General features: G+C 48.5%; 1 protein-coding gene across 1 annotated transcript in view; it reads right to left on the reverse strand.

Annotated features, from left to right (window-relative positions):
• The window catches only part of LOC133750455 (uncharacterized), a 42,179-nt gene extending 15,818 nt beyond the window's left edge, over nucleotides 1–26,361 (reverse strand). Inside the window, 4 exon segments of the mRNA XM_062180060.1 lie at nucleotides 5,728–5,759; nucleotides 10,838–15,645; nucleotides 21,803–21,904; nucleotides 26,190–26,361. Of these exon segments, the coding sequence (XP_062036044.1) occupies nucleotides 5,728–5,759; nucleotides 10,838–13,644 (2,839 nt within the window). The 5' untranslated portion in view covers nucleotides 13,645–15,645; nucleotides 21,803–21,904; nucleotides 26,190–26,361.
• Between the last annotated feature and the right edge of the window lie 1,058 nt (nucleotides 26,362–27,419).

A 27,419-nucleotide genomic window follows, 5' to 3' on the forward strand; every position in this document is an offset into this window, starting at 1 on the left:
ACAGACTGCAGAAGAAAAACCATATGATTCTCTCAATAGACGCAGAGAAAGCATTTGATAAAATACAACACCCTTTCATGATGAAAACTCTAAGCAAACTGGGTATGGAAGGAACATTCCTTAATACTATCAAAGCAATATATGAAAAACCCACGGCCAACATCCTATTGAATGGGGAAAAGTTGGAAGCATATCCACTGAAATCTGGTACCAGACAGGGATGCCCTCTCTCACCACTGCTATTCAATATAGTTCTGGAAGTTCTGGCCAGAGCTATTAGGCAAGAAAAAGAAATTAAAGGGATACAAATCGGGAAGGACGAACTCAAACTATCCCTCTTTGCAGATGATATGATTCTTTATTTAGGGGACCCAAAGAACTCTACTAAGAGACTGCTGGAACTCATCGAAGAGTTTGGCAAAGTAGCAGGATATAAAATCAATGCACAAAAATCAACAGCCTTTGTATACACAGGCAATGCCACGGCTGAGGAAGAACTTCTAAAATCAATCCCATTCACAATAGCTACAAAAACAATCAAATACCTTGGAATAAACTTAACCAAAGACGTTAAAGATCTCTACGATGAAAACTACAAAACCTTACAGAAAGAAATAGAAGAGGATACCAAAAAATGGAGAAATCTTCCATGCTCATGGATCGGAAGAATCAATATCATCAAAATGTCTATTCTCCCAAAAGCAATTTATACATTCAATGCAATACCCATCAAGATCCCGAAGACCTTCTTCTCAGATCTAGAAAAAATGATGCTGAAATTCATATGGAGACACAGAAGACCTCGAATAGCCAAAGCAATCCTGTACAACAAAAACAAAGCCGGAGGCATCACAATACCTGATTTTAGGACATACTACAGGGCAGTTGTTATCAAAACAGCATGGTACTGGTACAGAAACAGATGGATAGACCAATGGAACAGAATAGAAACACCAGAAATCAATCCAAACATCTACAGCCAACTTATATTTGACCAAAGATCCAAATCTAATCCCTGGAATAAGGACAGTCTATTCAATAAATGGTGCTGGGAAAATTGGATTTCCACATGCAGAAGCTTGAAGCAAGACCCATACCTATCACCTTACACAAAAATTCACTCAACATGGATTAAAGACTTAAATCTACGACCCGAAACCATCAAATTATTAGAGAGCATTGGAGAAACCCTGCAAGATATAGGCACAGGCAAAGACTTCCTGGAAAATACTCCAACAGCACAGGCAGTCAAAACCAAAATTAACATTTGGGATTGCATCAAATTGAGAAGTTTCTGTACTTCAAAAGAAACAGTCAGGAAAGTGAAGAGGCAACCAACAGAATGGGAAAAAATATTCGCAAACTATACTACAGATAAAGGATTGATAACCAGAATCTACAAAGAAATCAAGAAAATCCACAACAACAAAACAAACAACCCACTTAAGAGATGGGCCAAGGACCTCAATAGACATTTTTCGAAGAGGAAATCCAAATGGCCAACAGACACATGAAAAAATGTTCAAGATCACTAGCAATCAGAGAAATGCAAATCAAAACCACAATGAGGTTCCATCTCACCCCGGTGAGAATGGCTCACATTCAGAAATCTACCAACAACAGATGCTGGAGAGGATGTGGGGAAAAAGGGACACTAACCCACTGTTGGTGGGAATGCAAACTGGTTAAGCCACTATGGAAGTCTGTCTGGAGATTCCTCAGAAACCTGAACATAACCCTACCATACAACCCAGCCATCCCACTCCTTGGAATTTACCCAAAGGAAATTAATTTGGCAAATAAAAAAGCCATCTGCACATTCATGTTTATTGCAGCTCAATTCACAATAGCTAAGACCTGGAACCAACCCAAATGCCCATCAACAGTAGACTGGATAAAGAAATTATGGGACAGGTACTCCATAGAATACTATACAGCAGTAAGAAACAACGAAACCCAGTCATTTGCAACAAGATGGAGCAATCTGGAAAACATCATGCTGAGTGAATTAAGCCAGTCCCAAAGAGAAAAATATCATTTGTTTTCCCTGATCGGTGACAACTGAGCGCCAAAGGGGAAACCTGTTAAGTGAAATGGACACTATAAGCAACAATGAACTGATCAGCTCCTGTCCTGACTTTAGATGTACAATGTAATACTTTATCCTTTTTAGTATTTGTTGTTGTTGTTGTTGTTCTAGTACTATTGGTTGAACTCAGTAATTAACACACAATTATTCTTAGGTGTTTAAATTTTAACTGAAAAGTGATCCCTGTTAAATCTAAGAGTGGAAAAAGAGAGGGAGGAGATGAACAATTTGGAACATGCTCAATCGGACTGGCCGCAAATGGTGGATGTGTTCACAGTCTCTTCTCCACCAAAGAGAATCCACAATTGCCATAATAATTCCTGTCTACTCAGTGCTTTGAAAGAGGAGGGGATCTTTCTTGCTGGAATGAGTGCACAGATATGTTAAGAATAATAAATGGGATGCGGAGAGAAGAAAGAAAATTGGACTGAGAGTAGAGCAATCTCTGAGGGAAAAAGGATGCAATATGTGTTGCAAGATACTGTGTATTTGGATCTGCTCATGGTTTCAAGAAGTGTAAATAAAGAATATTTTATTTAAAAAAAAAAAGAAATGTGCCAGGAGATTCCAACACAATTCCATCAAGATGGCATGTACCAATGCCATCGCACTAGTCCAAGTGATCAATTTCAGCTCACAATTGATAGCTCTGATAGGTCTAAGAGTCAAAGAGATCACACAAACAAGACAAGTATCTGCTAATACTAACTGATAGAATCAAAAAGGGAGAGAAAGATCCAACATGGGAAGTGGGATACACAGCAGACTCATAGGATGGCAGATGTCCTAAACAACACTCTGGCCTCAGAATCAGCCCTCAAGGCATTCAGATCTGGCTGAAGAGCCCATGAGAGTATAGCAGGCATGGAAAGCCAAGATATCATGGAAAAAAAAAAAGACCTAAATGAATGATCTCTGTGAGTGAGATCCCAGTGGAAAGAACGGGGCCATCAAAGAAGGAGGTACCCTTCTCCGAAGGGAGGAGAGAACCTCCACTTTGACTATGACCCTATCGGAATAAGATCAAAGTCAGCGAACTCTAAAGGCTTCCATAGCCCTGGCAACTCATGACTAGAGCCTAGAGAGATTACTGACGCCATGAACAGGAGTGTCAAATTGTTAAGTCAGCAACAGGAGTCACTGTGTACTTACACCCCATGTGGGATCTGTCCCTAATGTGTCATCTAAAGCCAAGTGATGCTATGACTGGTACTGAAACAGTATTTTTATACTTTGCGTTTCTGTGTGGGCACAGACTGATGAGGTCTTTTCTAATTATATACTGAAGTGATCTTCTGTATATAAAGAGAATTGGAAATGAAAAAAAAAAAACAACCTGGTGTTAAAATGGAAATGGCATAGAAAATTAATTAATTTGAAAAAAAAATTATGTAGGATCTCTGTCTTTAATGTGCTGTACATTGCTATTTAATGCTATAATTAGTAATCCAATGGTAGTTTTTTCACTTGATGTTGCTATATGGGCAAAATGTTGAAATCTTTACCTAATATATACTAAACTGATCTTCTGTATACAAAGAGAATTGAAAATGAATCTTTACATGAATGGAAGGGGAAAGGGAGCGGGAAAGGGGAGGGTTGCGGGCGGGAGGGAAGCTATGGGAGGGGGGAAGCCATTGTAACCCATAAGCTATACTTTGGAAATTTATATTCATTAAATAAAAGTTTAATAAAAAAAATAGTTAAAGTGGAAGCATGTAGAAAAAAAACCCCAAAATCTGTTCATGGTGAAACTCTCAACAAAGTAGTAATAGTGGGAATGACCTCAACTTGATTAAGAACATCTAGCAAGGCCGGCGCCGCGGCTCACTAGGCTAATCCTCCGCCTTGCGGCGCCGGCACACCGGGTTCTAGTCCCGGTCGGGGCACCGATCCTGTCCCGGTTGCCCCTCTTCCAGGCCAGCTCTCTGCGTGGCCAGGGAGTGCAGTGGAGGGTGGCCCAAGTGCTTGGGCCCTGCATCCCATGGGAGACCAGGATAAGCACCTGGCTCCTGCCATCGGATCAGCGCGATGCGCAGGTCGCAGCGCGCCTACCGCGGCGGCCATTGGAGGGTGAGCCAACGGCAAAAGGAAGACCTTTCTCTCTGTCTCTCTCTCTCACTATCCACTCTGCCTGTCCAAAAAATAAAAAAATAAAAAAAAAAAAACATCTAGCAAAGAAAAAAAATCATTCATCAGAGTGAAAGATCGAATGTTTTCCCTCCAAGATGGAGACCAAGCAAGAATATTTGCTGTCCCCATTCTTATTCCACAGTACAGGCACTCCTCAACTCACAATGTGGCTATGTCATGATGAACCGATTTTAAATTGAAGATATCCTAAATCAAAAACACACTTAATAACCCTTAGCAAGCTTCCCAGCTCAGTGACATAGCACACCATGGAGTGTTGTTTCCCCTTATGACTGTGGGGATGAAGGGCCATGGAGAGGAGCAGACTGCATCCCTTCAGCTGAGGAAATCATTCCAAGATCAAAACTCACAGTGTGATTTCTACCAATTATCCATCACTTTTTCACCATCCCAAGTTGAAAACCTGTACATTGAACAATTGTATGTTGGGGGTCATCTGTACTAAAAATTCCAGACACTGCAAATAAGGCAAGAAAAATAAAGGGAATACAGATTAGAATGGAAGAATGGAGGAAGGTGAGTGACTACAAAAAAGTAATCTGAAGAATGTTTGTGGTGTTGACATATTGCCCAGAACTAAATACACATACACACACATAAGAATATATAAGACTAGGAGAAATCTTTTTTTTTTTTTTTTTTGACAGGCAGAGTGGATATTGAGAGAGAGACAGAGAGAAAGGTCTTCCTTTTTTTGCCATTGGTTCACCCTCCAATGGCCGCTGAGGCCGGCGCATCATGCTGATCCGAAGCCAGGAGCCAGGTGCTTCTCCTGGTCTCCCATGAGGGTGCAGGGCCCAAGGACCTGGGCCATCCTCCACTGCCTTCCTGGGCCATAGCAGAGAGCTAGCCTGGAAAAGGGGCAACCGGGATAGAATCCGGTGCCCCAACCAGGACTAGAACCCGGTGTGCCGGCGCCGCAAGGCGGAGGATTAGCCTGTTAAGCCATGGCACCCACCTAGGAGAAATCTTAATCAGATTAGTGAATTGTATGTATGCCAGTATCCTGGATGTGATGCTATACATCAGTTATGCAAATGTAAGCTATGGGGAAAACTCTTGCCAGGGAATCTATAACAATCTCAAAAAGTTCAGTTACACAACAGCAACGAGCAGCTCACAGGTGAGTATGATAAGATCACCTGGGATCCATTAATACCAGCTGTAGTGCTGCTCTTTCTTTTTCTGCTGCAATGTGGGAGGGTCCTTAGTTTCAAAGGTCAAACAATTCACATTCTCTTCCTCCCATGTCCCCAACTGGACACAAACTTTGAGGCCATGGTGAGATGGGGTGGACTCTCACCACCACCAAGTGGTGGAGCAAACAAAGCGGAAGCCGGGTTGCTAAGAGGTCAGGAGATTACAAGAGGTTGGGGACTCCAAGCAATAGTATATCTGATAAGAAACAAGGAGCCAACTGTGCAACTCAGTGGGGCCACACAGTCACGGGCTGCTGATCTGGGGTGAAGAAGACCTGAGCTTACTTGTTGGGGAGGAGAAGTCAGTACGAAAAAGACTGAAATATGTAACACAGAGGGACAAGAACAGGGACAGGGAAGAAGACAGGAAGATGAGCAAGGAGGCTTGACCAAGGTCAGAATCTGCACCCTGGAAGGGTGAGGAGGACATGGTTGGTTTTGACCTCTGCAATGCCAGGGAGGAACACAGCAAAGCTGGCAGTACAAGGACAGAGAGCAGCACAGGGGAGGGTGAGGGACCCCTGCCCTTCAGCAGGGATTAGCACAGCGGCCCGGCTGCGATGGAGCTGGAGCAGAGACATGTGGCAGCTCTGGGTGACTTTAAAGAGTATCCTAGTTAGTGTGAAGCCTCCTTATAAAGGGAGCATGCACATTGGGTAGAACTTAAGAAATGCAGAGAGACACACAAATGTAAAAAATAACTGTAATCATACCCCAGGGAGACAACGACTCTTGCAATTGCTTGACATGTTTCCTCCATCATCTTTTCTTGGCTCATCCTGTTTTACATAAATGCATTTTGATAAAATTTGTATCTCATATAATCTTTCACTTAACATTATATAATGATCATTTTTCCTCAGAATTTTTGAACTTCAAAGTTTTGTGGTTTTAATAATGACACAATATTGTTTATATACTGCCAGTCAGTCCATAACTTTTTCAATCCTCCCCACTGAGACCATTTAACAGCAAAGTGAATCACAACTTATAATGGAGATATAATGGATGTGAATATCTACGAAACAAATAACACAGCAATGATTCTAAAGTAGCAGAAACAACAGGAAATGCAGGAAAAGAAACACTAATAAACAATGTCTCAGAATGAAACAGGTCAAGTGGCTGAAAAATAAGTAAAAATGCAGAGGACTCAAACAATGTAACCCATCAGGTCTAACTTATGAATGTTCATAGAGTGTTAGTGTAATCCCTTTCTTCTCAAGTGGATATAGAGCATTCATAAGCATTGATCAGAGTCACAAAGAAAGCATCAGTAAATTCCAAGAGCTAGAAATATACAAGCAGAAAATTTAGAAATTAAAAACAAAATAAAAACAAAAAGGACTTTCAACCTAGCAATTAAAAAAGAAATTATCTATTAAAGATCTGGGTGAAAATGTTGGACCTCTCAGTAGTAGAGATGCCCACTTGCTCGAGAGGACGCCCAAAAATCCAGACTCCAAACCAGTTGATGCAAAAAGCATGAGGTATTTATTGTACGTTTGCGCAAACGGGCCCCCACCTCAGGCAGTGAGGAGCCCTGAGCGGCAGTTTCACACAGGTTATATAGGCAACGAATTAGCATATTCCTAACGCATGCATAGGATTGGTCAGTTCAGAGGGACCGTTAGCATATGGGAGAATGCTGGCGAAGAATGCTGGTGGAGAGTGCTGGTATAAAATGCAGAGGTGGCACGGGATTGGTTGGTTCGGAGGGACAATTAGCATACCGGAGAATGCTGAGGGAGAGTGCTAAGTGAGAGTGCTGAGGTGTTACAGGATTGGCCGGTCGCAGTGACATCATAAGTGTGCGCCTAGAGACCCTCCGAAGGGAGGGGCAGCTCTGCTCTGGGCGCGCCCAGAGGTTTCCTGGAGGGGAGGGGCAGTTCTGCTCTGGGCGTGCCTAGAGGTTCTCTGAAGGGGATTGACTTTTCCTTCCCAGAGAACGTCCTGCCCGCTAGACTCTGGGGAACATCTAACCTCTTAAGAAGCCCCTGATATTTGCCCAGGCCTAGTTTCTTGTCCCTCTCCCCCATAAGGGTCCTTCATTCCCTCCTTTTCTTTTTGCACAGATTTTAATCCTAAAATCTATTGGACCTCGGAGATCTTTGAAGCTTGACACTGGTACTGTTGAGTCAGCACCCGGGTTTGGATAAGGAAAAGCCTCTCGCGGATAAACTGGAGCAACCTGTTAAGAATACATGAGCCGTCTCGTATAGTAACATTGTGGGTGACATTGCACAAGTGTCGGTGGGACAAGGGAGGATTTCCTACACAAGTACCTTGTCCCGACACCTCTGTAAGAGTGAGACGCGCCCGAAGGGGCAAGAGGCAATTATTTGCCTTTGTAGTGCCATTCCAGGTCCTGGGGACCGCGAGGCCCTCGTAATAAGGTGGACCTGGGGCTAGGCATAGCCAACAGGACTCGGTCAGCTCCAGATTGGTCTGGTTGAGGGCCAGAAAGGCCCCTGTCAAAAGGTTAAACAGCCGCTGTCCGGTTGTACGGGGGCTCGAAGCGTTTGGAGTTAAACTTGCCAAGCTAGGCGAAGGGGTGGCTGGCAAGAGGGGTGGCCTGGGGAGAGCCTGCCTCACTGGAGGGAGGGAACTCTGTTCTTGCTGGACTGGGTTGGGTCCCACTGACTGGGGACTGGGAGCCATACACGCCCCAATAGTTAAGACTATTTCCAGGGATTTTTGTCAAATTATCCTGGTCAGGTACATCCCAGGTATCTAACCCAGTAACCAGTTGACATACGTCCGGGTATAAGGTGGGCCACCATGCCCCGGGGGTATGTAACCCACTAACAGACCAGGCCACCCGTCCTGTGGAGGAAATTACTTCCCACGTTAACAATTGTGGAGCATGGGGATTGGAAAAACAATGGGGAAAGGCCAGGAACATCACAAATATTAAACAGTTTTTGAAAGTCTTAGCTTGAGTGGGTTCTGAGTGCGCTGGAGCTTCCATTTGGCTGGTCTATCCGGATCCTCGGGGCCCTGGGGAGGTGGTGCTCGCTTCACGTGTGAGGCGTGGACCCAAGCAGCGATTCCGTCGACCTTGAGAGCGGTGGGAGTTGTCAACAGCACAGTGAAGGGGCCTTTCCACCGGGGCTCTAGAGTCTTAGATTGGTGTTTTCGGACATACACGGCATCACCGATTTGGAAAGGATGTGGGATAGTTGTCGTCTTGGGTTGGTAGGCTGCTGCAAGAGGTTTCCAGACCTGGTTCTGGATGATCTGGAGCGCTCTCAACCGGGCCTGTAACTTAGGGGCATCGGCAACAGAGTCACTGGCAAGGTCAAGCAAGCCTGCTACTGGTGGGGGCCCTCCATAAAGGATTTCGTATGGTGTCAGCCCGCAATGAGAGGGCGTGTTTCGGACCCGGAACAACACCATAGGGAGGAGTTGGACCCAGTCTTTAACGCCAGTCTCCAACGCTAATTTGGTCAAGGTCTCTTTAATTGTTCTGTTCATCCTTTCTACCTGTCCTGAACTTTGGGGTCTATAGGCACAGTGCAATTTCCAATTTATGCCTAATGCTTTGGCCACCAACTGACTTACCTGGGAGACAAACGCTGGGCCATTGTCGGACCCGATTACCTTAGGCAAGCCGAACCGGGGGAAGATCTCCTCTATGATCTTCTTGACGACCACCCGGGCGGTTTCCCGTTTTGTGGGGAATGCCTCAGTCCATCCGGAGAAGGTGTCTACAAAAACTAGAAGATACTTATTCCCATAACTGCCCGGCCTTATCTCAGTGAAATCGACCTCCCAGTTGATTCCTGGTCGGTCTCCTCTTACCCTAGCTCCCTCCGGGAGCTTGAGGTGTCTGGCATTTACCTTGGCACACGGAACACAGGATTCAGTCACCTGCTGGACTAAAGAGTCAAGTCCGGGGATGTAATAAGACTGCCTATCTTCCTGTAAGACTGCTTTTAACTTTTTGTGTCCCAAATGAGTCCATTGATGGAGGCTGGTAATTATTTCTTTAGCCAATTGGTGTGGCAGGACTATTTTCTCTCCGAGCCTCCAAACCCTTATTTGTTCATCATACTCTGCACCGAGCCGCTGGATCGTATCTAAGTCTTGGTCCGAATAGAGGAAAGGTGGTTCCCTCGATACTTGGGTGGGCTCAGTTGTCTTTAACGGGAGCACCTGTTGGCTCAGGGCTGCCGCCCTAGCGGCCTCGTCTGCCATCCTGTTTCCCCTTGCTACGGGGTCGTCTCCTCGTTGGTGCCCGGGGCAATGGATTATACTCAACCTTTTGGGCAGGAACAGGGCCTGTAGAAGATCTAGGATTTCCTGCTTATTTTTAATGTCCTTGCCTGCCGAGGTTAAGAGGCCCCTTAGCCGGTATATCTCCCCATGTACATGGGCAGTGGCGAATGCATACCGACTGTCTGTGTAAATGTTGACCTTTTTGTCTTGTGCCAGTTTTAAAGCTTGAGTTAAGGCTATGAGCTCGGCTTTTTGAGCAGAAGTTCCAGGCTTTAAGGCACTTGACCAGATAACAGTTTTTCCATCCACCACCGCTGCCCCAGCCCTCCGCTCACCGTTCTGTAGAAAGCTGCTCCCATCCGTGAACCAGGTCATTTCGGCATCCGGCAGAGGCTGGTCGGTTAGGTCTTTTCGGGTGCCGTGGGCCTCAGCCAGGATTTGGTGACAGTTATGGATTACCTGGGCCTGGGGCCCCAGTTCCGGGAGCAGGGTGGCCGGGTTTAAAGAGGTGGCAGTCCCAAACCGGACCCGCTCTGAGTTTAATAACATAGTCTGGTAATGAGTTATCCGAGCATTTGAGAGCCACCGATCTGGTGGCTGGCGGATAACTGTCTCCACAGCATGAGGTGCCACTACGGTGAGAGGTTGGCCTAGAGTCAATTTGTCCGAGTCTTTTACCAGAACTGCCACGGCCGCTATCATGCGGAGGCACGGAGGCCAGCCGGCCGCTACATTGTCTAGTTTTTTTGAAAAGTATGCCACCGGCTTTTTCCAGGGTCCAAGCATTTGTGTTAGCACTCCCTTCGCCACTCCCTTGTTCTCATCCACGTATAATGTGAAGGGCTTGGTCATATCAGGGAGGCTCAGGGCTGGGGCTGACAATAGGGCCTTTTTTATGTTGTCAAACGCCCGCTGTTGCTCTTCTCTCCATTGAAAGGGAGCATTGGACTTCGTGAGGGGGTACAATGGGGCTGCCAGCTCCGCAAACCCAGGAATCCAAAGGCGGCAGAATCCCGCACTCCCGAGGAATTCCCGCATCTTTCTGGCATCGGTGGGGGGTGGAATTAGAGCAACCACCCTTTTTCGGCTCTCCGTCAGCCACCGTTGCCCTCCTTCTAGGAGGTAGCCTAGGTAGGCCACCTGTTTCTGACATATTTGGGCCTTTTTCGCGGAGGCTCGATAGCCCAATTCCCCCAGTCTCTGTAGCAGGGCCCCGGTACCTTTTAGGCAGTCCTGCTCAGTTTCAGCGGCAAGGAGGAGGTCGTCCACATATTGCAGGAGGACCAGGTCTGGATGGTCGACTCGGAAGTCGGCCAAATCTAGGTGCAGAGCTTCATCAAACAAGGTAGGCGAGTTTTTAAATCCTTGGGGCAACCTTGTCCAGGTGAGTTGTCCTGAAAACCCGGTCTCTGGGTCTTTCCACTCAAAAGCAAAGATGGATTGGCTCTGAGGGCTCAGTCTTAAACAAAAGAATGCATCTTTTAGATCTAACACAGTGTACCATACGTGGGTCGGAGGCAAGGTACTTAGCAGATTGTAGGGGTTGGGCACTGTGGGATGCATATCCTCCGTTCTCCTGTTAACCTCCCGCAAGTCCTGTACCGGGCGGTAGTCACCCGTACCAGGCTTCTTTACTGGTAGTAGGGGGGTGTTCCAAGGTGAACGACAAGGTTTTAAAATGCCTAGGTGTAACAGTCTCTGGATATGTGGCCGGATACCTTCCTTAGCTTCCTTGCCCATCGGATATTGACGAACTGACACGGGAATGGCCGTGGGCTTCAGATCTATGATCAAGGGAGGCCGGTTGATGGCCAACCCTATTCCCGCAGTCTCTGCCCAGGCCTGAGGAAAATCTGTGAGCCACTTGGGGTCCAGGGGAGCCATGGTGGACGAGGGCCTCTCGAATAATCGGTGTTCGTCCTCCAAGCGTAGTGTTAATACCTGGAGGGGCCGCCCTCCTGAGTCTGTGATGGTAGCTCCTTTCTCATGGAAGTGAATTTGGGCTCCTACCTTCGAGAGTAGGTCCCTGCCCAGGAGGGGGTAGGGGCAGTCTGGCACTAGTAAGAACGAGTGTGTCACAAGTCCTGTACTTAACTGGACCTCTCGATTGGTTGTCCAGCGACATAACTTCCCTCCAGTTGCCCCCTGAACCCAGGAAGTCTTGGAGCTTAAAGGCCCTTTTTCTGAAGTCAGTACCGAGTGCTGGGCTCCCGTGTCAATCAGGAAGGTTACCGGTCTGCCCCCCACTTCAAGGGTTATCCTGGGCTCAGGGGGGGGCTCCTGGCCCTGACTCACCTAGTCGTCTTCTTCCAGGGACAAGATTGGAACTGGTCTCTTCTTTGGTCCCTGTGTTTTCTTCGGGCAGTCTTTGACCCAGTGTCCTCTTTCTTTACAATAGGCATATTGATCTCTTTCCACCCGAGGCTTTCGTTTGTCTCCCAAGTCCCTATTCTGTCCTGGTCTACTCCTTTCTATATCCTGCACTACGGTGGCCAAAATTCTACTAAGCTCTCGATTACGTCTTTTGTCTCTTTTGTCTTCCCTTTCCTCCTGCTCCTTGCGGATCCTTTCCTCCTTCTCCTCTCGGGTCTCCCTTTTGTTGTAAATCTTTTCTGCCTCCTTCATTAAATCTTGTATAGTATATCCCTGAAGCCCCTCTAGCCGCTGCAATTTATTGCGGATGTCCGGCGCTGACTGTCCTATAAAGGACATGATTACATCTCCCTGCCGGTCCTCTGCCAGGGGGTCAAACGGGGTGTACATACGGTAGGCTTCCATTAATCTTTCTAGGAAGCCTGCCGGCGTTTCCTCAGCCCCCTGCACTACTGCACGTACCTTGGCCAAATTGGTGGGGCGCTTTCCAGCCCCTCTGAGACCCGCAAGGAGAATCTGGCGGTAAAGACGAAGTCGCTCCCTACCAGCAACGGTGGTGTAGTCCCAATCAGGACGGGTTGAGGGAAACGCCTCCTCGATTTCGTTTGGCAGTAGGGTCGGTCGGCCATCTGCTCCAGGGACGTTTTTCCGTGCCTCAAGGTAGACGCGCTGCTTTTCCTCAGTAGTGAGGAGGGTCTGCAGAAGCTGCTGACAATCATCCCAGGTGGGCTGATGAGTCAATAAAATTGACTCGATCAGCCCAGTCAGAGCCTGGGGGTCTTGAGAGAAAGAGGGGTTATGGGTTTTCCAATTGTAAAGATCGGAAGCAGAAAATGGCCAGTACTGCATCTGGCCAGCCACCGAGCGAAGAGGAAAAGCCTGAGAAGTCCAGACGCTTCCCGAGCCCCCTGCCTGCCCCCGACGGAGGCGCAGGCGGCTGGAGGGCGGGGAAGGCGCTGAGACTTCTTCCCCTGCCCTCGTGGAATCAGGGGATGGTGCAGAAGGTTGCACATCCCGCTCTGGTTGTTGTGGGGGGTCCTGCGGGGGAGCAGGCTGGCTGGGAAGATAGGGTGGGGGAGAGTCAAAGAGCAGAAAGTCCTGATCAGCCGGAAGAACCGGTGGCTTGTCAGGTTTTGGATCTCGAATCTCCTTCAGAGGGTATAGGGAGGAGGTTGGCACAACCGGGATAGGAGGAGGGGGTATCGGGGTCCGTATGGGCTCCGTCGGGAAGGAGAAGGGTTCTATCCAGGGAGGGGGGTTACGTGAAAGATCCTCCCACGTGGTAATGTAGGGCACCTGATCAGGGTGTCCATCGGATCCTGGCTGAAAGACGCGCTCCTTAATCTGTAAAATAATATCGAGGTTAAAAGTGCCGTTCCTTGGCCAGCCGACCTCGAAGGCCGGCCACTCTGAGGAACAGAATTTTGCCCATTGTTTCCTTTTAACCTCCACTGAGAGGTGGCGCGCGCGTTCTCGAACGTCCTTCCAGTGATCTAGAGTGAGACTTAAAGGGGTGGTTATTTGTTGACCCATGCGTGCAAGGATTTCAGCCCAAACAAAAAGAACAGCCAATGCACAGACATATACAGTAAGCAAGACAAACCACATGGCTAGGACAAATCGAACGCTATTGCGCTATTTTTGGGAGCGGCTGCCTGACCAGCCCTCCCCGGGAAGGAGGGAGACTTGGTCTCCGACCCACTTCCAGACCACCCCGGGAGCGTGACCCGGGGGAACGGACCGAGGGTTTCCCCTACTGGTCTCACAGACCGGAGCGTCCTCCGGGGAACGGACCAGGGGTTGCTGGGCACGCCTGCCTCCCCCACTGGTCCTACAGAGTCAGGTCAGGTACTGGCCAGTCAGAATACTGAAGACGAAGAACAACAAACAGAGAACACTTAATTATACCTCCAACTGGTCCTGCAGAGAATGGGTCTGAGGGCGACCTCGAGCCCCACGTTGGGCGCCAAATGTTGGACCTCTCAGTAGTAGAGATGCCCACTTGCTCGAGAGGACGCCCAAAAATCCAGACTCCAAACCAGTTGATGCAAAAAGCATGAGGTATTTATTGTACGTTTGCGCAAACGGGCCCCCACCTCAGGCAGTGAGGAGCCCTGAGCGGCAGTTTCACACAGGTTATATAGGCAACGAATTAGCATATTCCTAACGCATGCATAGGATTGGTCAGTTCAGAGGGACCGTTAGCATATGGGAGAATGCTGGCGAAGAATGCTGGTGGAGAGTGCTGGTATAAAATGCAGAGGTGGCACGGGATTGGTTGGTTCGGAGGGACAATTAGCATACCGGAGAATGCTGAGGGAGAGTGCTAAGCGAGAGTGCTGAGGTGTTACAGGATTGGCCGGTCGCAGTGACATCATAAGTGTGCGCCTAGAGACCCTCCGAAGGGAGGGGCAGCTCTGCTCTGGGCGCGCCCAGAGGTTTCCTGGAGGGGAGGGGCAGTTCTGCTCTGGGCGTGCCTAGAGGTTCTCTGAAGGGGATTGACTTTTCCTTCCCAGAGAACGTCCTGCCCGCTAGACTCTGGGGAACATCTAACCTCTTAAGAAGCCCCTGATATTTGCCCAGGCCTAGTTTCTTGTCCCTCTCCCCCATAAGGGTCCTTCAAAAAGGGACTGTAGTAGTAAAATTACAGAATTTCTAATAAATAACCATTATTAGGAGCCATGGGATACAGTTAAAGCAGCGATCAGAAAAAATGTGATTGTCTTAACACCTTTATTGATAAAACCAATACAATCTTTAAAGAATGAGAACCACTTAAATTCTTAACTCAAAAACTAGAAAATGAACTTAAAAGTCATCTGAAAGAATTCACAAGGAGGAAGTAAAGTAAAAGCTGCAATTACTGATGCAGAGAGCTGAAAATGATGCATGGAATGATTACGTATTTGGGAAAAAATGAATAAATCTATAAAAGCCCCTCGGTAACGGGATCACAAGATAAGGGGGGAGCACGTGCTGAACCCAGCTCCACGGTGAGGGAGAGCAGGCAACATACTTACACACACAGAGAGGGGTCTTGCCAGACCAGTGGTGATCCTGCTGGCAGATGCACCGACATGCCAATGAGGTAGAAGCCAGCATTGCACTGGTACACTACGCTGCCCCCACCTCCCCCCTACCCCAGGCAACACAGGCTTCCAGGAGCAGGCCCAGCCCCTGAGCCCACCCTGCTGCGCACTTCCGGGGCTCAGGACTTGGGAGGTAGGTATGGGGCTGCCCATGGTTCTGCTTGGCCCCCGCCCCGGCGTGCACTGGCTTAGGAGGAGGGAGAAATGCCCAGGACAGAAACGGTTAAGCCCAGCTTTAAATATTCATGTCATTGCTTTAAAGGTGTGAACAAGGGGCTTCCAGGTCCTCTTAGACTGGCTGTTATGATGTAGATGTACCCACTTCCAGGAATCCCAGTTTCCCATGGCACCCCTCCCCCTTGGCCTTCCCTCCAAAAATGTCAGGATTTATTAATTTTAAGGTGAGGACATGAGTCTTGGGTGATGTGTGTTTCTCGTGCCATTTGGAATTTCTAGACTTCTTGAGCACCTTCAGGATGTAAGGTGTTTAAAAACTTGTTTTTCCCTCCGTCTTCAAAGTCTGGTAAAATAGAAATTTAAAGCGAAGTTAGTCCTTAGGCTCCTTCTCACCTTTGGAGGGAAGGAGAAGGATTAGAAGTAGGAAAAATCCGTGAGTTTTTGGTTTTTTTTTTTTTTTTTTTCCTGGTAGGGGTGAGTGAGTGGCAGTGGATGGAGTCTGCTGGGTTTCGTTCCAGGGCTTTCCAAAGTGCTGTTAGGACTCTCAGATGGCTTCAGAATGCCAGTGTCTCCTGGGCAGATTGGTTTCTTGGAGTGGCTGTTGGAGGGTGGACAGTGAGACAGAGAAAAACAGAGAAAGGTCTTCCTTTTCCGTTGGTTCAGCCCCCAAAGGCCAGCACACCACACTGATCTGAAGCCAGGAGCCAGGTGCTTCTCCTGGTCTCCCATGCGGGTGCAGGGCCCAAGCACTTGGGCCATCCTCCACTGCACTCCTGGGCCACAGCAGAGAGCTGGACAGGAAGAGGAGCGACCAGGACAGAATCTGGCACCCTGACCTGGATTAGAATCCCGTGTGCCGGCACCGCAGGATTGAGCCACGGCACCGGCCGGAGGGTCTGCTCTTAGTACAGTGGTTGGTGTCCCACTGAAGTCTTTGCTCATCCGAAGCATGTTTTGGTAAGGGCAGTTTGGATAACTGCCCACACTAGGGCTTTGTGAAATTTCTTTTAAATGAGCCATGTGCTTCCCAGGGGATGGGAAACTCTATAAATGGAAATTATGTTCTTAATCATAAACTTTATAGGGGCAACTGACACTAAAATTCGGCATGTCTGTAATTCTATGCCCAATAAAGTTAGCAATCGAAAGGTCTGAGAGCACATATGCGGTTCTGTTTGTTTTCTGGTTTGGGGTTTTTTTGTTTTTTGCTTTAGCCCCCAAGGCTTCCAACCTAGCAGGGCTTCTTGCAGTTACTAACATGGTACCTAATGCCATAAACGCTAGTAATTTGGTATGGTTTACTTTATCGTTTGCATTTTTGCACTGAAGTCATGGTGAGCAGTGGCTTATTTTGTCAGTGATGTGTGTTCAAGTTGGGTGGGATGTTCGCTCTCTAGGAAACAGCTCTGCCTTATAACCTCCAGAAGTCTCCCATTGCTCTCTTAAACTTGAACATGACTTTGTTAAACAGCCATTCTGTTCAAGTTGTGTGCTGTAGGGGGAAGACTTACTGGTTCTGGATTGTGCTGTATACTTGTGGTTTGGAAGGGACAGTATGCTTTTCTAGAGAATTAGGATTTGGCATAGCATCAGGAGGAATTTCATCAAGGGCATTTGCCTGAATGTCCTTTTTCTGCCAAGTGCTTATTGGGCTCTCTCTGTGCAAGAGAGCAAAAGATAGGAAAGTTTTTTCATGGAAAGGCACATCAGCCAGGGTACTTTCCAACCCACGTGCTTGCAGGTTGACAGATGAAATGATCTTATAACTTATTTTAAAGTTCGGGGTGGCGTCGTCTCGTGAGCCTGCAGGCACACACTTCACAGTTCAGAGGCGGTCTTCCGTGCTGGCCCTGGTGGCCACAGTTACAAGCGCTGTGCAGATGTCAGGTTTTTCCCACAGTTGTCTGTGATGCTAGAGTCTCTTTCAGACCCGTGATGCAGCGGGTTAACGCCCAGGCCTGAGGTGCAGGCATCCCAAATGGATGCTGGTTCCAGCTGCTCCACTTCTGATCCAGCTCTCTGCTATGGCCTGGGAAATCAGTAGAAGATGGCCTAAGGCCTTGGGCCCCTGCACCCGCATGGGAGACCCAGAAGAAGCTCCTGGCTCCTGGCTTCGGATCGGCGCAGCTCCAGCCATTGCAGCCAATTGGGGAGGGGACCTTCGGATGGAAGACCTCTCTTTCTCTCTGCCTTTCTTCTCTCTGTGTAACTCTGACTCTAAACTAAAAAATAAATAAATCTTTAAAAAAGAGAAAAAAAAAACCTCTCCCAGAGCTGGGAGACAGACACATAGATCTTCAGACTGAAAGGGAGCAAAAGGGATGTAAAGGGAACCATTCTTGGATACATTGTCATGGAATTTCAGAAGTCCAAAGACAGGTGCAAACAATCCCAAACAAACTCACAGGTTCTGAGAGAGGGAAGAAGGGAGGGAGGGAGGGGGAGGGAGGGAGGGAGACAGAGAGACAGAGAGACAGAGAGAGAATGAATATGACATAACCATGAAGGAATGAGAATCAGAATGGCATCAGACTTCTCAGCAGCAACACCGGACCTTCAACGGTAACGGAACACAGCCTTTAAACTCCTGAAGGAAATGGTTTTTAGTCTAGAATTTTTCCTATTCACAAGCAAGTGTGAAGACTAAAATAAAGATATTTTCAGACAGAGAAAAACTCAGAAGATGTACTTGTCATCAACCCTCTCTGAGGAACTCGTGTGTGTGTGTGTGTGTGTGTGTTTCATCAAAGAAGGAGGAACTGAGACTTTGAGATGCAATGACTTTGAACAGCCCTTGTCTGGACTCTTGAGGAACAGTTTTTGTTGTTGTTTTCACACTATTTGTTGAACTCTATTTAGTGTAGAGTTAATCATTGTGTATACAGTTAATTGAAAATAGATTTTAGTAAAAAAAATAAGAATGGGAATAGGAGAGGGAGGAGGAAGAGGGTGGGAGTGTGGGTAGGAATAATTACTATGTTACTAAAGTTGTACTTATGAAATGCATGGGGGGCCGGCTGGCACTTTGGCACAGCAGGTTAAACAGCCTTGGCCTGCAGTTTTGGCGTCCCATATGGACACCCCTGCACCTGTGTGGGAAACCTGGAGGAAGCTCCTGGCTCCTGGCTTCAGATCAGCACAGCTCCAACCACTGCAGCCCAATTGGGGAGTGACCCAGTGGATGGACAATCTCTCTCTCTCTCTCTCCCCCTCCCTCCCTCCCTCCCCCTCTCCTTTCTCTGTGTAACTCTTTCAAATGAATAAATAAATCTTTAAAAAAAGAATGAAAAGCATGAAGTTTGTAATCCTTAAATAAAAGGTTTCTGGGAGGGGAAAAGGATGAATCCAAGAAAGGGCAATATATTGGATATTAAATAATAGTACTAAATTAGGAGTATAATGAAATCTCAAGGTGACAGCTCTGGAGAGAGATCTGCAGAGTAGATCTTATGGGTCCTTGAAAGAAATAAACAGTGGCTGGCGCCGTGGCTCACTAGGCTAATCCTCTGCCTGAGGCGCCGGCACACCGGGTTCTAGTTCCGCTTGCCCCTCTTCCAGGACAGCTCTCTGCTGTGGCCCGGGAGTGCAGTGCAGGATGGCCCTGTAAGGGAGGCTGAATCTGGAGAGGCCTAAGAGGAAACTTCCTTATCCTCCCTTGAATTTGAAAAGCTGTCTTTAAGTTTCAAATCCCTGGTGGCAAACACCCCAGCCCCAGGATGCTTCTGCCTATTGATCATTAAGGTGGTATAATAGGAGTGGCTAAGACCCTTTTGCATCACATCACCCCACCTCTTGCCCGCTTCAGCTCTGTACCATACACACACACAGACACACACACACACACACACACACCCTTCCCGGGGGTTGGGGAAGGCTGAGTGGTGGGTGGCGCACTTCCCCTCCTCAGCTAAGGGAAGCTGCGGGCAGCCTGCCTAATTCTGGCGGTGACGGTGATGAGGAAGAGTCACCGCAGGCCCAAGTGCTTGGGCCCTGCACCCCATGGGGGACCAGGAGAAACACCTGGCTCCTGGCTTCAGATCAGCGCACTGCGCTGGCCATAGCACGCTGGCAGCACTGGCCATTGGAGGGTGAATCAACGGCAAAGAAGACCTTTCTCTCTGTCTCTCTCTCACTGTCCACTCTACCTGTCCAAAAAAAGGAAGGAAGGAAGGAAGGAAGGAAGGAAGGAAGGAAGGAAGGAAGGAAGGAAGGAAGGAAGGAAGGAAGGAGTCCCCAGCCATTGCCTTTGGATGGTTTAGAAGCTACATCTTCCAAGTGCCCCCCTACTACCCCATATCCCCACTCGCCATGCCAACTGGTTAAAATCTTAGACTTCCTTCACTCACAGCCAGAATGAGTTCAAACAGAGGAAAGTCCCACTGATAAGGACAAACAACGGTGCTTGAATCAACTAGAATTTCCAGAACCAAGAAGAGGCATCAGGCTGGGGTCCCATTATGCTACACGATAGAGCAGGGGCTGGGACATCAAGACGAAGTACAGATTCAAAGGCCGCACCTGACACCGAAAGACAGGCCACAGAACAATAAGGGAATAGGGGAGCACCTGTACCTGGGAATCCCCTAAGGCCCACCCGCCAAGACGTTGAGCTTCCTCAGCAATACTAGATCATCCAACTGTCACATCACCTCACCTAGCTGCCCTGCTTCCAGAACCCTCACAAGTAGATATTTAGATCCTCCCTGATGTGTAGCATGGGGAGTCAAAGCAGGTGAAGCAGGTGCTTCTCCTGGCTTGGCCTGGCCCTGCCCTTGTGCATAACTGAGCAGACAGAGATAACTTCCCAGTCTGAGACTAGGAGGGACACATCCTGGGGGTTGGGAAGAGAGGACACAAGCCCAAAGCATTTGAAACCTGTGGTCTGAGAGAAAGACAGACAGATACTATGCTGAGAGAATGGGGCTGGGGGAAGGAGAGAAGAGAGGAAGCACAGAATCTCTAATGGAGAGAAGGAAGCCATCATTTGGAAAAGTCACAGAGAACTGGGAGAAGGCCAGGCTTTTCCTGACCCTGAGTTAACATGGGAAATGGTTGGGGTTGGGGGAGGTTCACACACTGCACTTGACAGGGCTGCAGTCTCCATGGAGCCTCCTGGATTACAAGCGAGGGTGTGCGCGGTTGGCCATGGAACTAGCATTCCAGAGAACGCAGAAGGCGTTGGAGGAGGTGCAGAGTGGGATTGGGAGAAGACAGAGCAGTACTGGGGCGAGTGGGCAGGAGCCCAGGTGGGCTGCATTTGGGTGATGATGTATGATAACAGACTAGAGGCTTGGTAGTTCCAACCGGAGCTCTGGAAAGCACAGATGCAGTTAAGAGATGCACACCCGGGAGCCAATGACAGCTGCCCTGTGTGGACAGATGGTCAGTTCTCTGGGACCTTTACTTAGGGCTTAGACTAGAATATGAATAACAGTTTTCCTCGACTGAGAAAATGCAGGCACAGACGAGAAGATTGTGAGGATCAGAGCTGGCAGGTGCTGTTAACAGCCCTTCACTATGCTGGGCAGCAAAGGAAGTCACACCAAACAGCAAAGCAATGTCCTGTCATTGTCCATGCAGTGGGCAAAGTTGTTTTCTCCTTTTTTTTAATGCGGTACTGAATGTGGGGACTGTGAGAAAAATGACAGCTTTTACCTGCTGCTGGTGGACATTTAAATGAAAACTTTCTTCAGGGCAATAACAATCAAGTGGAAAATTTAGCATCAGTTATGATTCAGCAAGGTCACTGGTGGGGATTTATTTTAAGGAAATAAGTATGGATGTTCATAAAGACAGGTTTACAGAAATCTAAATGACCAAGAAAGGGATGAGACTTGAATAAATGAGTTTTCCCACAATGCTATGCACCACTGGAAAACACAGATAAGGAAGTGCATTTAGTGATATACAAGGAGTTAATGAGATATTAAGGATTTTATACATTCAGGATCCTATTTTTGTGATCAATATATTCAAGAACAAAGAAAATGTGCAAATGCTAATAGTGTTACAATCAAGTGATAGGATTATAGGTCAACTTTTCACTTTTTTTTTCATTATATAATTTTTTCCCAGAATGTGTAATAAATTATAAAAAGCAATGCATGCAAACTGCCTGGTGCATTTCCAGTGTTTGATCAGTGCACTTGCTTTGGGAGCCCACGCCCAAACACCCCATCTCTGGGAGCCCTCTTGGGTTGTCCAGCAGGAGGCTGGGTCCTGCTTACCTTGGGCCTCCCAACACCCAGCTTATACCTCTTGAAACAGAGCTTCCGCACTCTGTCACCTGGCATTTCTGCGCTCACATACCCATCTCCCCCCTGCCCTGAATACAGAGACTACCGTGCATATGCCATCCTCAGGGCTGGAGATATGATGGAGCCTCAGAAATGACCCACGGAGAAACCCACATTTGGCAATGACTTGTCCTGAAACAAGCCTAAGATGTGAGTTGGATCTGAGCCATGGTGTGGACACCCTACTTCCTGCCTGCTCCTCACCTTGGCAGAGAGGAATGGCTTCGCTCCACAGGTGGTAGCGCTGGGGGGTGCCAGGTGCAAATGGCCATGCTGTGTCCCACCACGCGGTAGCCAGCGTTGCAACTGAAATGGATGGAGCCGCCTAGTGTGGTGCTCATCTGGACCAGGATGAAGCCGGGCAGAGGGGCCTGAGGCAGGCTGCCTTAAGGGCTGAACACAAGACAGGGCACAGGAAATTGGGTTCTGCCAGGGGGACATGGTCTTTCATGCCTGCCCCTGCCCCTTTCTCCTCTCCCCATCTCCTGTCTTCTCGCTGCCAGGTCCTCTGCTACAGGGGAAGGTGTGAGTCATTTAGACAAGCCAAAACACCACAACACAACACAACACATCACAACACAGGAAGATGAAAAACAGTCCATGAAGCACTCGGTCCCCACTGTGGTCTGAAGGCAGAACTGGTTGTAGGGCCAGGCTCAGCTCTCAAATCCCTGCAGCTCCCAGACCTGGAGAGCCACACCTCATAGTGCTGGTTCTGGATAAGTGTGACTGCCACAGCATCCCCTTTCTGACCTCCCCAGCTCTGTGGCTTAGGATGAACCCGTGAGGCTTGTGCAGCTCTGGGTTCCTTGGCTGGACATTGGGACTGTACCTACCTCACAGGGTTTTGTGCTTGTCAATCGCCAGCACAGCAGAGGTCAGGACACACAGAGCTCAGCAAAGGCCATCCTCCTGCTGTCTGCTCTTAGGGAATGGGACCAGGCAGACCCGGGCCACCCTAGACCATGAACTTCCCTGCAGGGCTAGGGTCATGGCCTCAGTGTAGATCATTCATTGGTTCAACACATCGATCTCAAGTTTGTTATGTGTCAGGTACTGTTCTCAGTGCTGGGGACAGCACCATAAAAACAGCAAGGGAAAACCCAGCCCGGAGATCTGGCATTACCAACCCTGCCAGGGCTCTGGTGGGGGGGAGTACGTGAGTCTGGGAAGAGGATAACCAAAGGACCACTCTGCCTTTTGCTTGTCCCTGGGGTCCTTGCCTGGGTTTCCTAAGCACATAGGGTCAAGGTGGGACTGGGGTGCCAGGGCCTTCACAGCCTCTCCACAGCAAAGGCCTCTGCTACCAAATTTGGTGTTTTATTTTTGTTTATATATTTAAAATATCTATTTATTTTCACTTTATTTGAAAAGTGGAGACAGAGAGAGAGAGAGGAAGGGAGAGAGAGAGAGAGAGACAGAGAGAGAGAGAGAGAGAGAATATGAATGATGGAGAAAGATCTTCCATTTGCTGGTTCATTTTCCAAATGCTCACAGCAGCCAGGCTCGCCAGGGCAAAGCCAGGAACCAGGGACGTCATCTGTTCTACATGGGTGAAGGGACTCAAGAACTTGAGTCATAATTTGTTGGCTCCCATGGTGTGCATTAAGCAGGAAACTGGACTGGAAGCAAGGAGCCAGGACTCAAACCAGGCACTTAGACATGGGTGTCTCAAGTGGTGTCTTAATTTCTGTGCCAAATGCCTGAACTTTTTTTTTAATTAAAAGGTATACTTATTTGAGAAAAAGAGAAGAGAAGGATGGAGGGATGGATGGATGGAGGGAGGGAGGGATGGATGGATGGAGGGAGGGAGGGAGGGAGGGAGGAGGTGGAGGAGGTGGAGGAGGAAGAGAGAAAAAGAGAAAGAGAGAAAGAAACAGAGCTCCCATCTGCTGGTTCACTCCCCTAAAGCCTGAAAAAGCTGGGGTTGGGCCAGGCCAAAGTCAGGAGCGGGAAACTCAATCTAAACGTTCCACATGAGTGGCAGGAACTCAACTAGAGCCATCACGGCTGCCCAGGATCCACAGAGAAAAGAAGCTGGAATTGGGAGCTGGAGTTGAGGATTGAACCCAGACATTTATATAGAACACAGGCATTAAACCACCAGGACAAACATCAGCCCCAACTTGGGTGTCTTAAATTCCTCCGTTCCACACCAGATGTGTGTCCTTCTGTCTCATGTACTATGTATACTGTATCTATGTGCCCATCTCACTCAGGAACAAGAATCTCAGTTATAAGATATGCTTGGTCAGGGGCTGGCACTGTGGCGTAGTAGGCTAAGCCTCCACCTGTGGCACCAGCATCCCATATGGGTGCCTGTTCTAGTCCCAGCTGCTCCTCTTCCAATCCAGCTCTCTGCTATGGCCTGGGAAAGCAGTAGAAGATGGCCCAAGTGCTTGGGCCCTTGCACCCACGTGGGAGGCTAGGAAGAAGCTCCTGGATCCTGGCTTCAGATGGGCGCAGCCCTGGGATGTCTGAACTAGCAGACAGAGAAACTTTCTGTCTCTCCCTCTGTCTGTAACTCTGCCTCTCAAATAAATAAATAAAATCTTTAAAAAAAAGTACACTTGGTCTTCATGCTAGATGCATAGCTACTTACACAAGTCCACTGTGTTCTGATTCTTAAGTACTACTTGGTGTTCAATGTCATCAATCCTCTTTCTACATAGCAGGCATCCTGTAACTACAACTGACTCATGACTCCTAAACATATCAGTCTTTGGATATCATGGAGAGGGCAAATCCTCAGAAGATTTCAGGTCTGATTTTAGCAACCAGCCTCGTGAAATGCACTGAGCTGCTACCCAAGGGCTAGCACTGTGAGGCAGCAGGTTAAGCTGCTGCCTGTGATGCCAGCATCCCATATGAGTGCCAGTTTGAAACCTGACTGTTCCTCTTCCAATCCAGCTCCCTGTTAACTCACCTGGGAAGGAAGTGGACAGCAGAAGATGGTCCAGGTGCCTGGGCCTCTGCCATCCATGTGGAGGATCTGGATGGAGTTCCTGGCTCCTGGCTTGAACCTGGCCTAGCTCTAGCTGTCAAGGCCATTTGGAGAGTGAACCAGAGCATGGAAGATCTTGTCTTCTCTCTGTGTTCCCCTCTCTCTCCATGTCACTCTGCCTTTCCAATAACAAATAAATATTTAAAACAAAAGTAGGTGGGAAAGGAAACCCAAAGGTAAGCTTATTCTGGAGCCCCAAATTCTGAAATCCATGCATTTCAGGGGTCTTTGAAAAGTTCATGGAAATTGCATTTTTATATATGTGTGTATACACACACACACACACACAAAACCATGCATATATTTCACAATTTTTATGCCAAAATAAGCTTATCTTTTAATCACATTTTCCACAAACTTTTAAAAGTACCCTTGTATTTCTCTTTTGCATGCATTCATCCTGGGTTCCCCCTGGAAGGCACTTTAAGGTTCCTTTTTCTCTATGAGGGAACTGAAGTCTGAAGTAACACCACCCTCATCTATTAATCCTCTTGGGCTGTTAGTGACAAGGCTGGTCACTGGCTCTAGGGCACCAGTTGGGAGGGCAGCCCGGGCCTTCTCTGCCTGCATCAGAGAAAGGAGCACCCAGGTGGCTTGACAGAAAGGCCTGGACTCTCAGGCAGAACAGGTCCCTCTCCTCCCAGGCTCCCCTCAGCATCATCTGCTGGCTCTGCCCTGGGAGCCACACGCAGGATTCTTTCCACCTACTCAGATGGGCCTCTGAGTTTGAGCCAGCCTTGCAAGCAGGGGGCCCCATGAGAAGAGGTGGACTAAGAAAAGGGGCATCTTGGGCAGGTTATAATTTTTTTAAAGATTTATTTATTTATTTGGAAGGCAGGGTGGCAGGGAGAGAGAGGGAGCAAGACACACACACAGCGATCTTCAATCCACTGATTCACTCCCCATATGGCTGCAATACCTAGGGTTGGACCAGACTGAAGCCTGGAGCAAGGAACTCTATCCAGGTCTCCCCCATGGGTGGCAGGGGCTCAAATACTTGGGCCATGTTCCACTGCTTTCTCAGGTACATTAGCAGGGAGCTGCATTGGAAACAGAGCAGCTGGGAACTCATCTTGGCAATCTGATATGGGATGCTGGTATTTGCAAGTGACGACTTAGCCTGCTGTATCACATGCTGGCTCTGAAGTTATAACCTGACATCCCTTCTGATCAACATTCTTGAAAAGTTTGTCCAGTGGGCTGGAGCTGTGGCATGATTGGTAAAGTTGCCATCTGCAGTACTGCCATCCCATATGACTGCTGGTTCAAGTCCAGCTGCTCTACTTCCAATCCAGCTCCCTGCTAATGCATCAGAGGGAAAGCATCAGAGGATGGCTTAAGTACTAAGGTCCCTGCATCCACATGGGAGATCTGGAGGAAGCTCCTGGCTCCTGGCTTCTGCCTGTCCCAGCCCTGGGCAGTTGTGGTAACTTGGGGAATGAACCAGCAGATGGAAAATCTGTCTATCTCTTTCTCTCTCTCTCTCTCTACTTCTGCCTTTCAAATAAATAAATACATCTTTAAAAAATTAGTCCAGTATTTGTTTGCTCCTTTCTCACGGGCTGGCCGCATGGCTCCTGGCCTTACCAGATGGCGATGAAGTCTCCAGAAGGCTGTCTGCAGCAGGCTGAGGTTGAGCAGGACGCCATGACTGATGGGCACGGGGATCAGCCAGATGCAGTCCTGGGAGCTAGCGTAGGCTGGGGGGTATCCAGGGGAGTACACAGTAGCACTGAAGAAGGTGATGTTCCTGCCTCAGGGAACTGAGGAGAGGGAGCACAGCACGCACTGAGTGCCCAGAGTGCGCTGGATCTTCTCACACAAAGCCCCCTGCTGGGGAGGTGGGGAGTCCTCACCTGACAGGTGTCTTGTGGGCCTGCCCCTCCCTCCACCTCCCTCTCTCTCTGTCATGGAAGAGACCTAAGAAGGAAGCACCCAGCTCAAGCTTTCCAGGATGGGAACCAGCAGATGTCAGGGCCAAGGCTGCAGTACTAGGAAGAGATTTTGGAAAGGAAAATTTCTCTTTGATCTGCTCTTTCTTGGGTGGATTTGACCTTGAGCTGAAGGTTTCTGTGGCGAGGTGACAGGGCCAAATTAGAGCAGAGCCATCTATTCACCTGATGATGCCCACAAGTGCTTCAGTCTCTCTCAGCTTCTGTTTCCTCACCTGGAAAATGAGCCCAAGAGGACTGTGGTGGCCATGAGGTGAGGGACGCTCACAGAATGCCCAGCCCTGCACCTGCCACATAGACACAGCTGCCTCTCCTTATCTTCCTGCTCCCCTAAGGCAACACCCACTTTGTGGCTCACTCTGATGGAGCTTTAGGCAAGGGGATGCAGAGGCCTTGAAAGCCCCATGGTGTTGGGACGCAGTCACCAGGGAGAGGATAAGCAGGGATGCTGGGAAAGAAAACCCCCAAGTTCCTTGGTCCAGAGTCAGGAGCGCCTTTGGCTGATGGGAGCGTGAAGCAGACACCCAGGGCGGGGTAGATGGGACGGAGCAGAAAGAACCCCAGCTGCCTCCATGCAAAATGCAGAGGACAGGGTTCCTAGGTGTGGTGCCATGGACCTGCCTCCCCCATCTCTCTCTCTCACACACACACACATACTGAGTATCCACACGGGGCCAGGCACGGCCTGGAGAGACAGTGGGGAGCAGGAGGCTCTGGTTTTTCCCATGGCACTCACAGCTCACTGCCAACCAGCCATGCACCCAGCAGCAGTACAATGCAAAGTGAGCCAGGTCATTGGTGTGCAATGGCCCAGGGCTTCTGGAGGGGCTCTCCTCTGTGTGAGGGTAGAGAAGAGTCCCTGGAA

Source organism: Lepus europaeus, chromosome 21 (genome assembly GCF_033115175.1).
Source record: "Lepus europaeus isolate LE1 chromosome 21, mLepTim1.pri, whole genome shotgun sequence".
NCBI classification, from domain to species: Eukaryota; Metazoa; Chordata; class Mammalia; order Lagomorpha; family Leporidae; genus Lepus; species Lepus europaeus.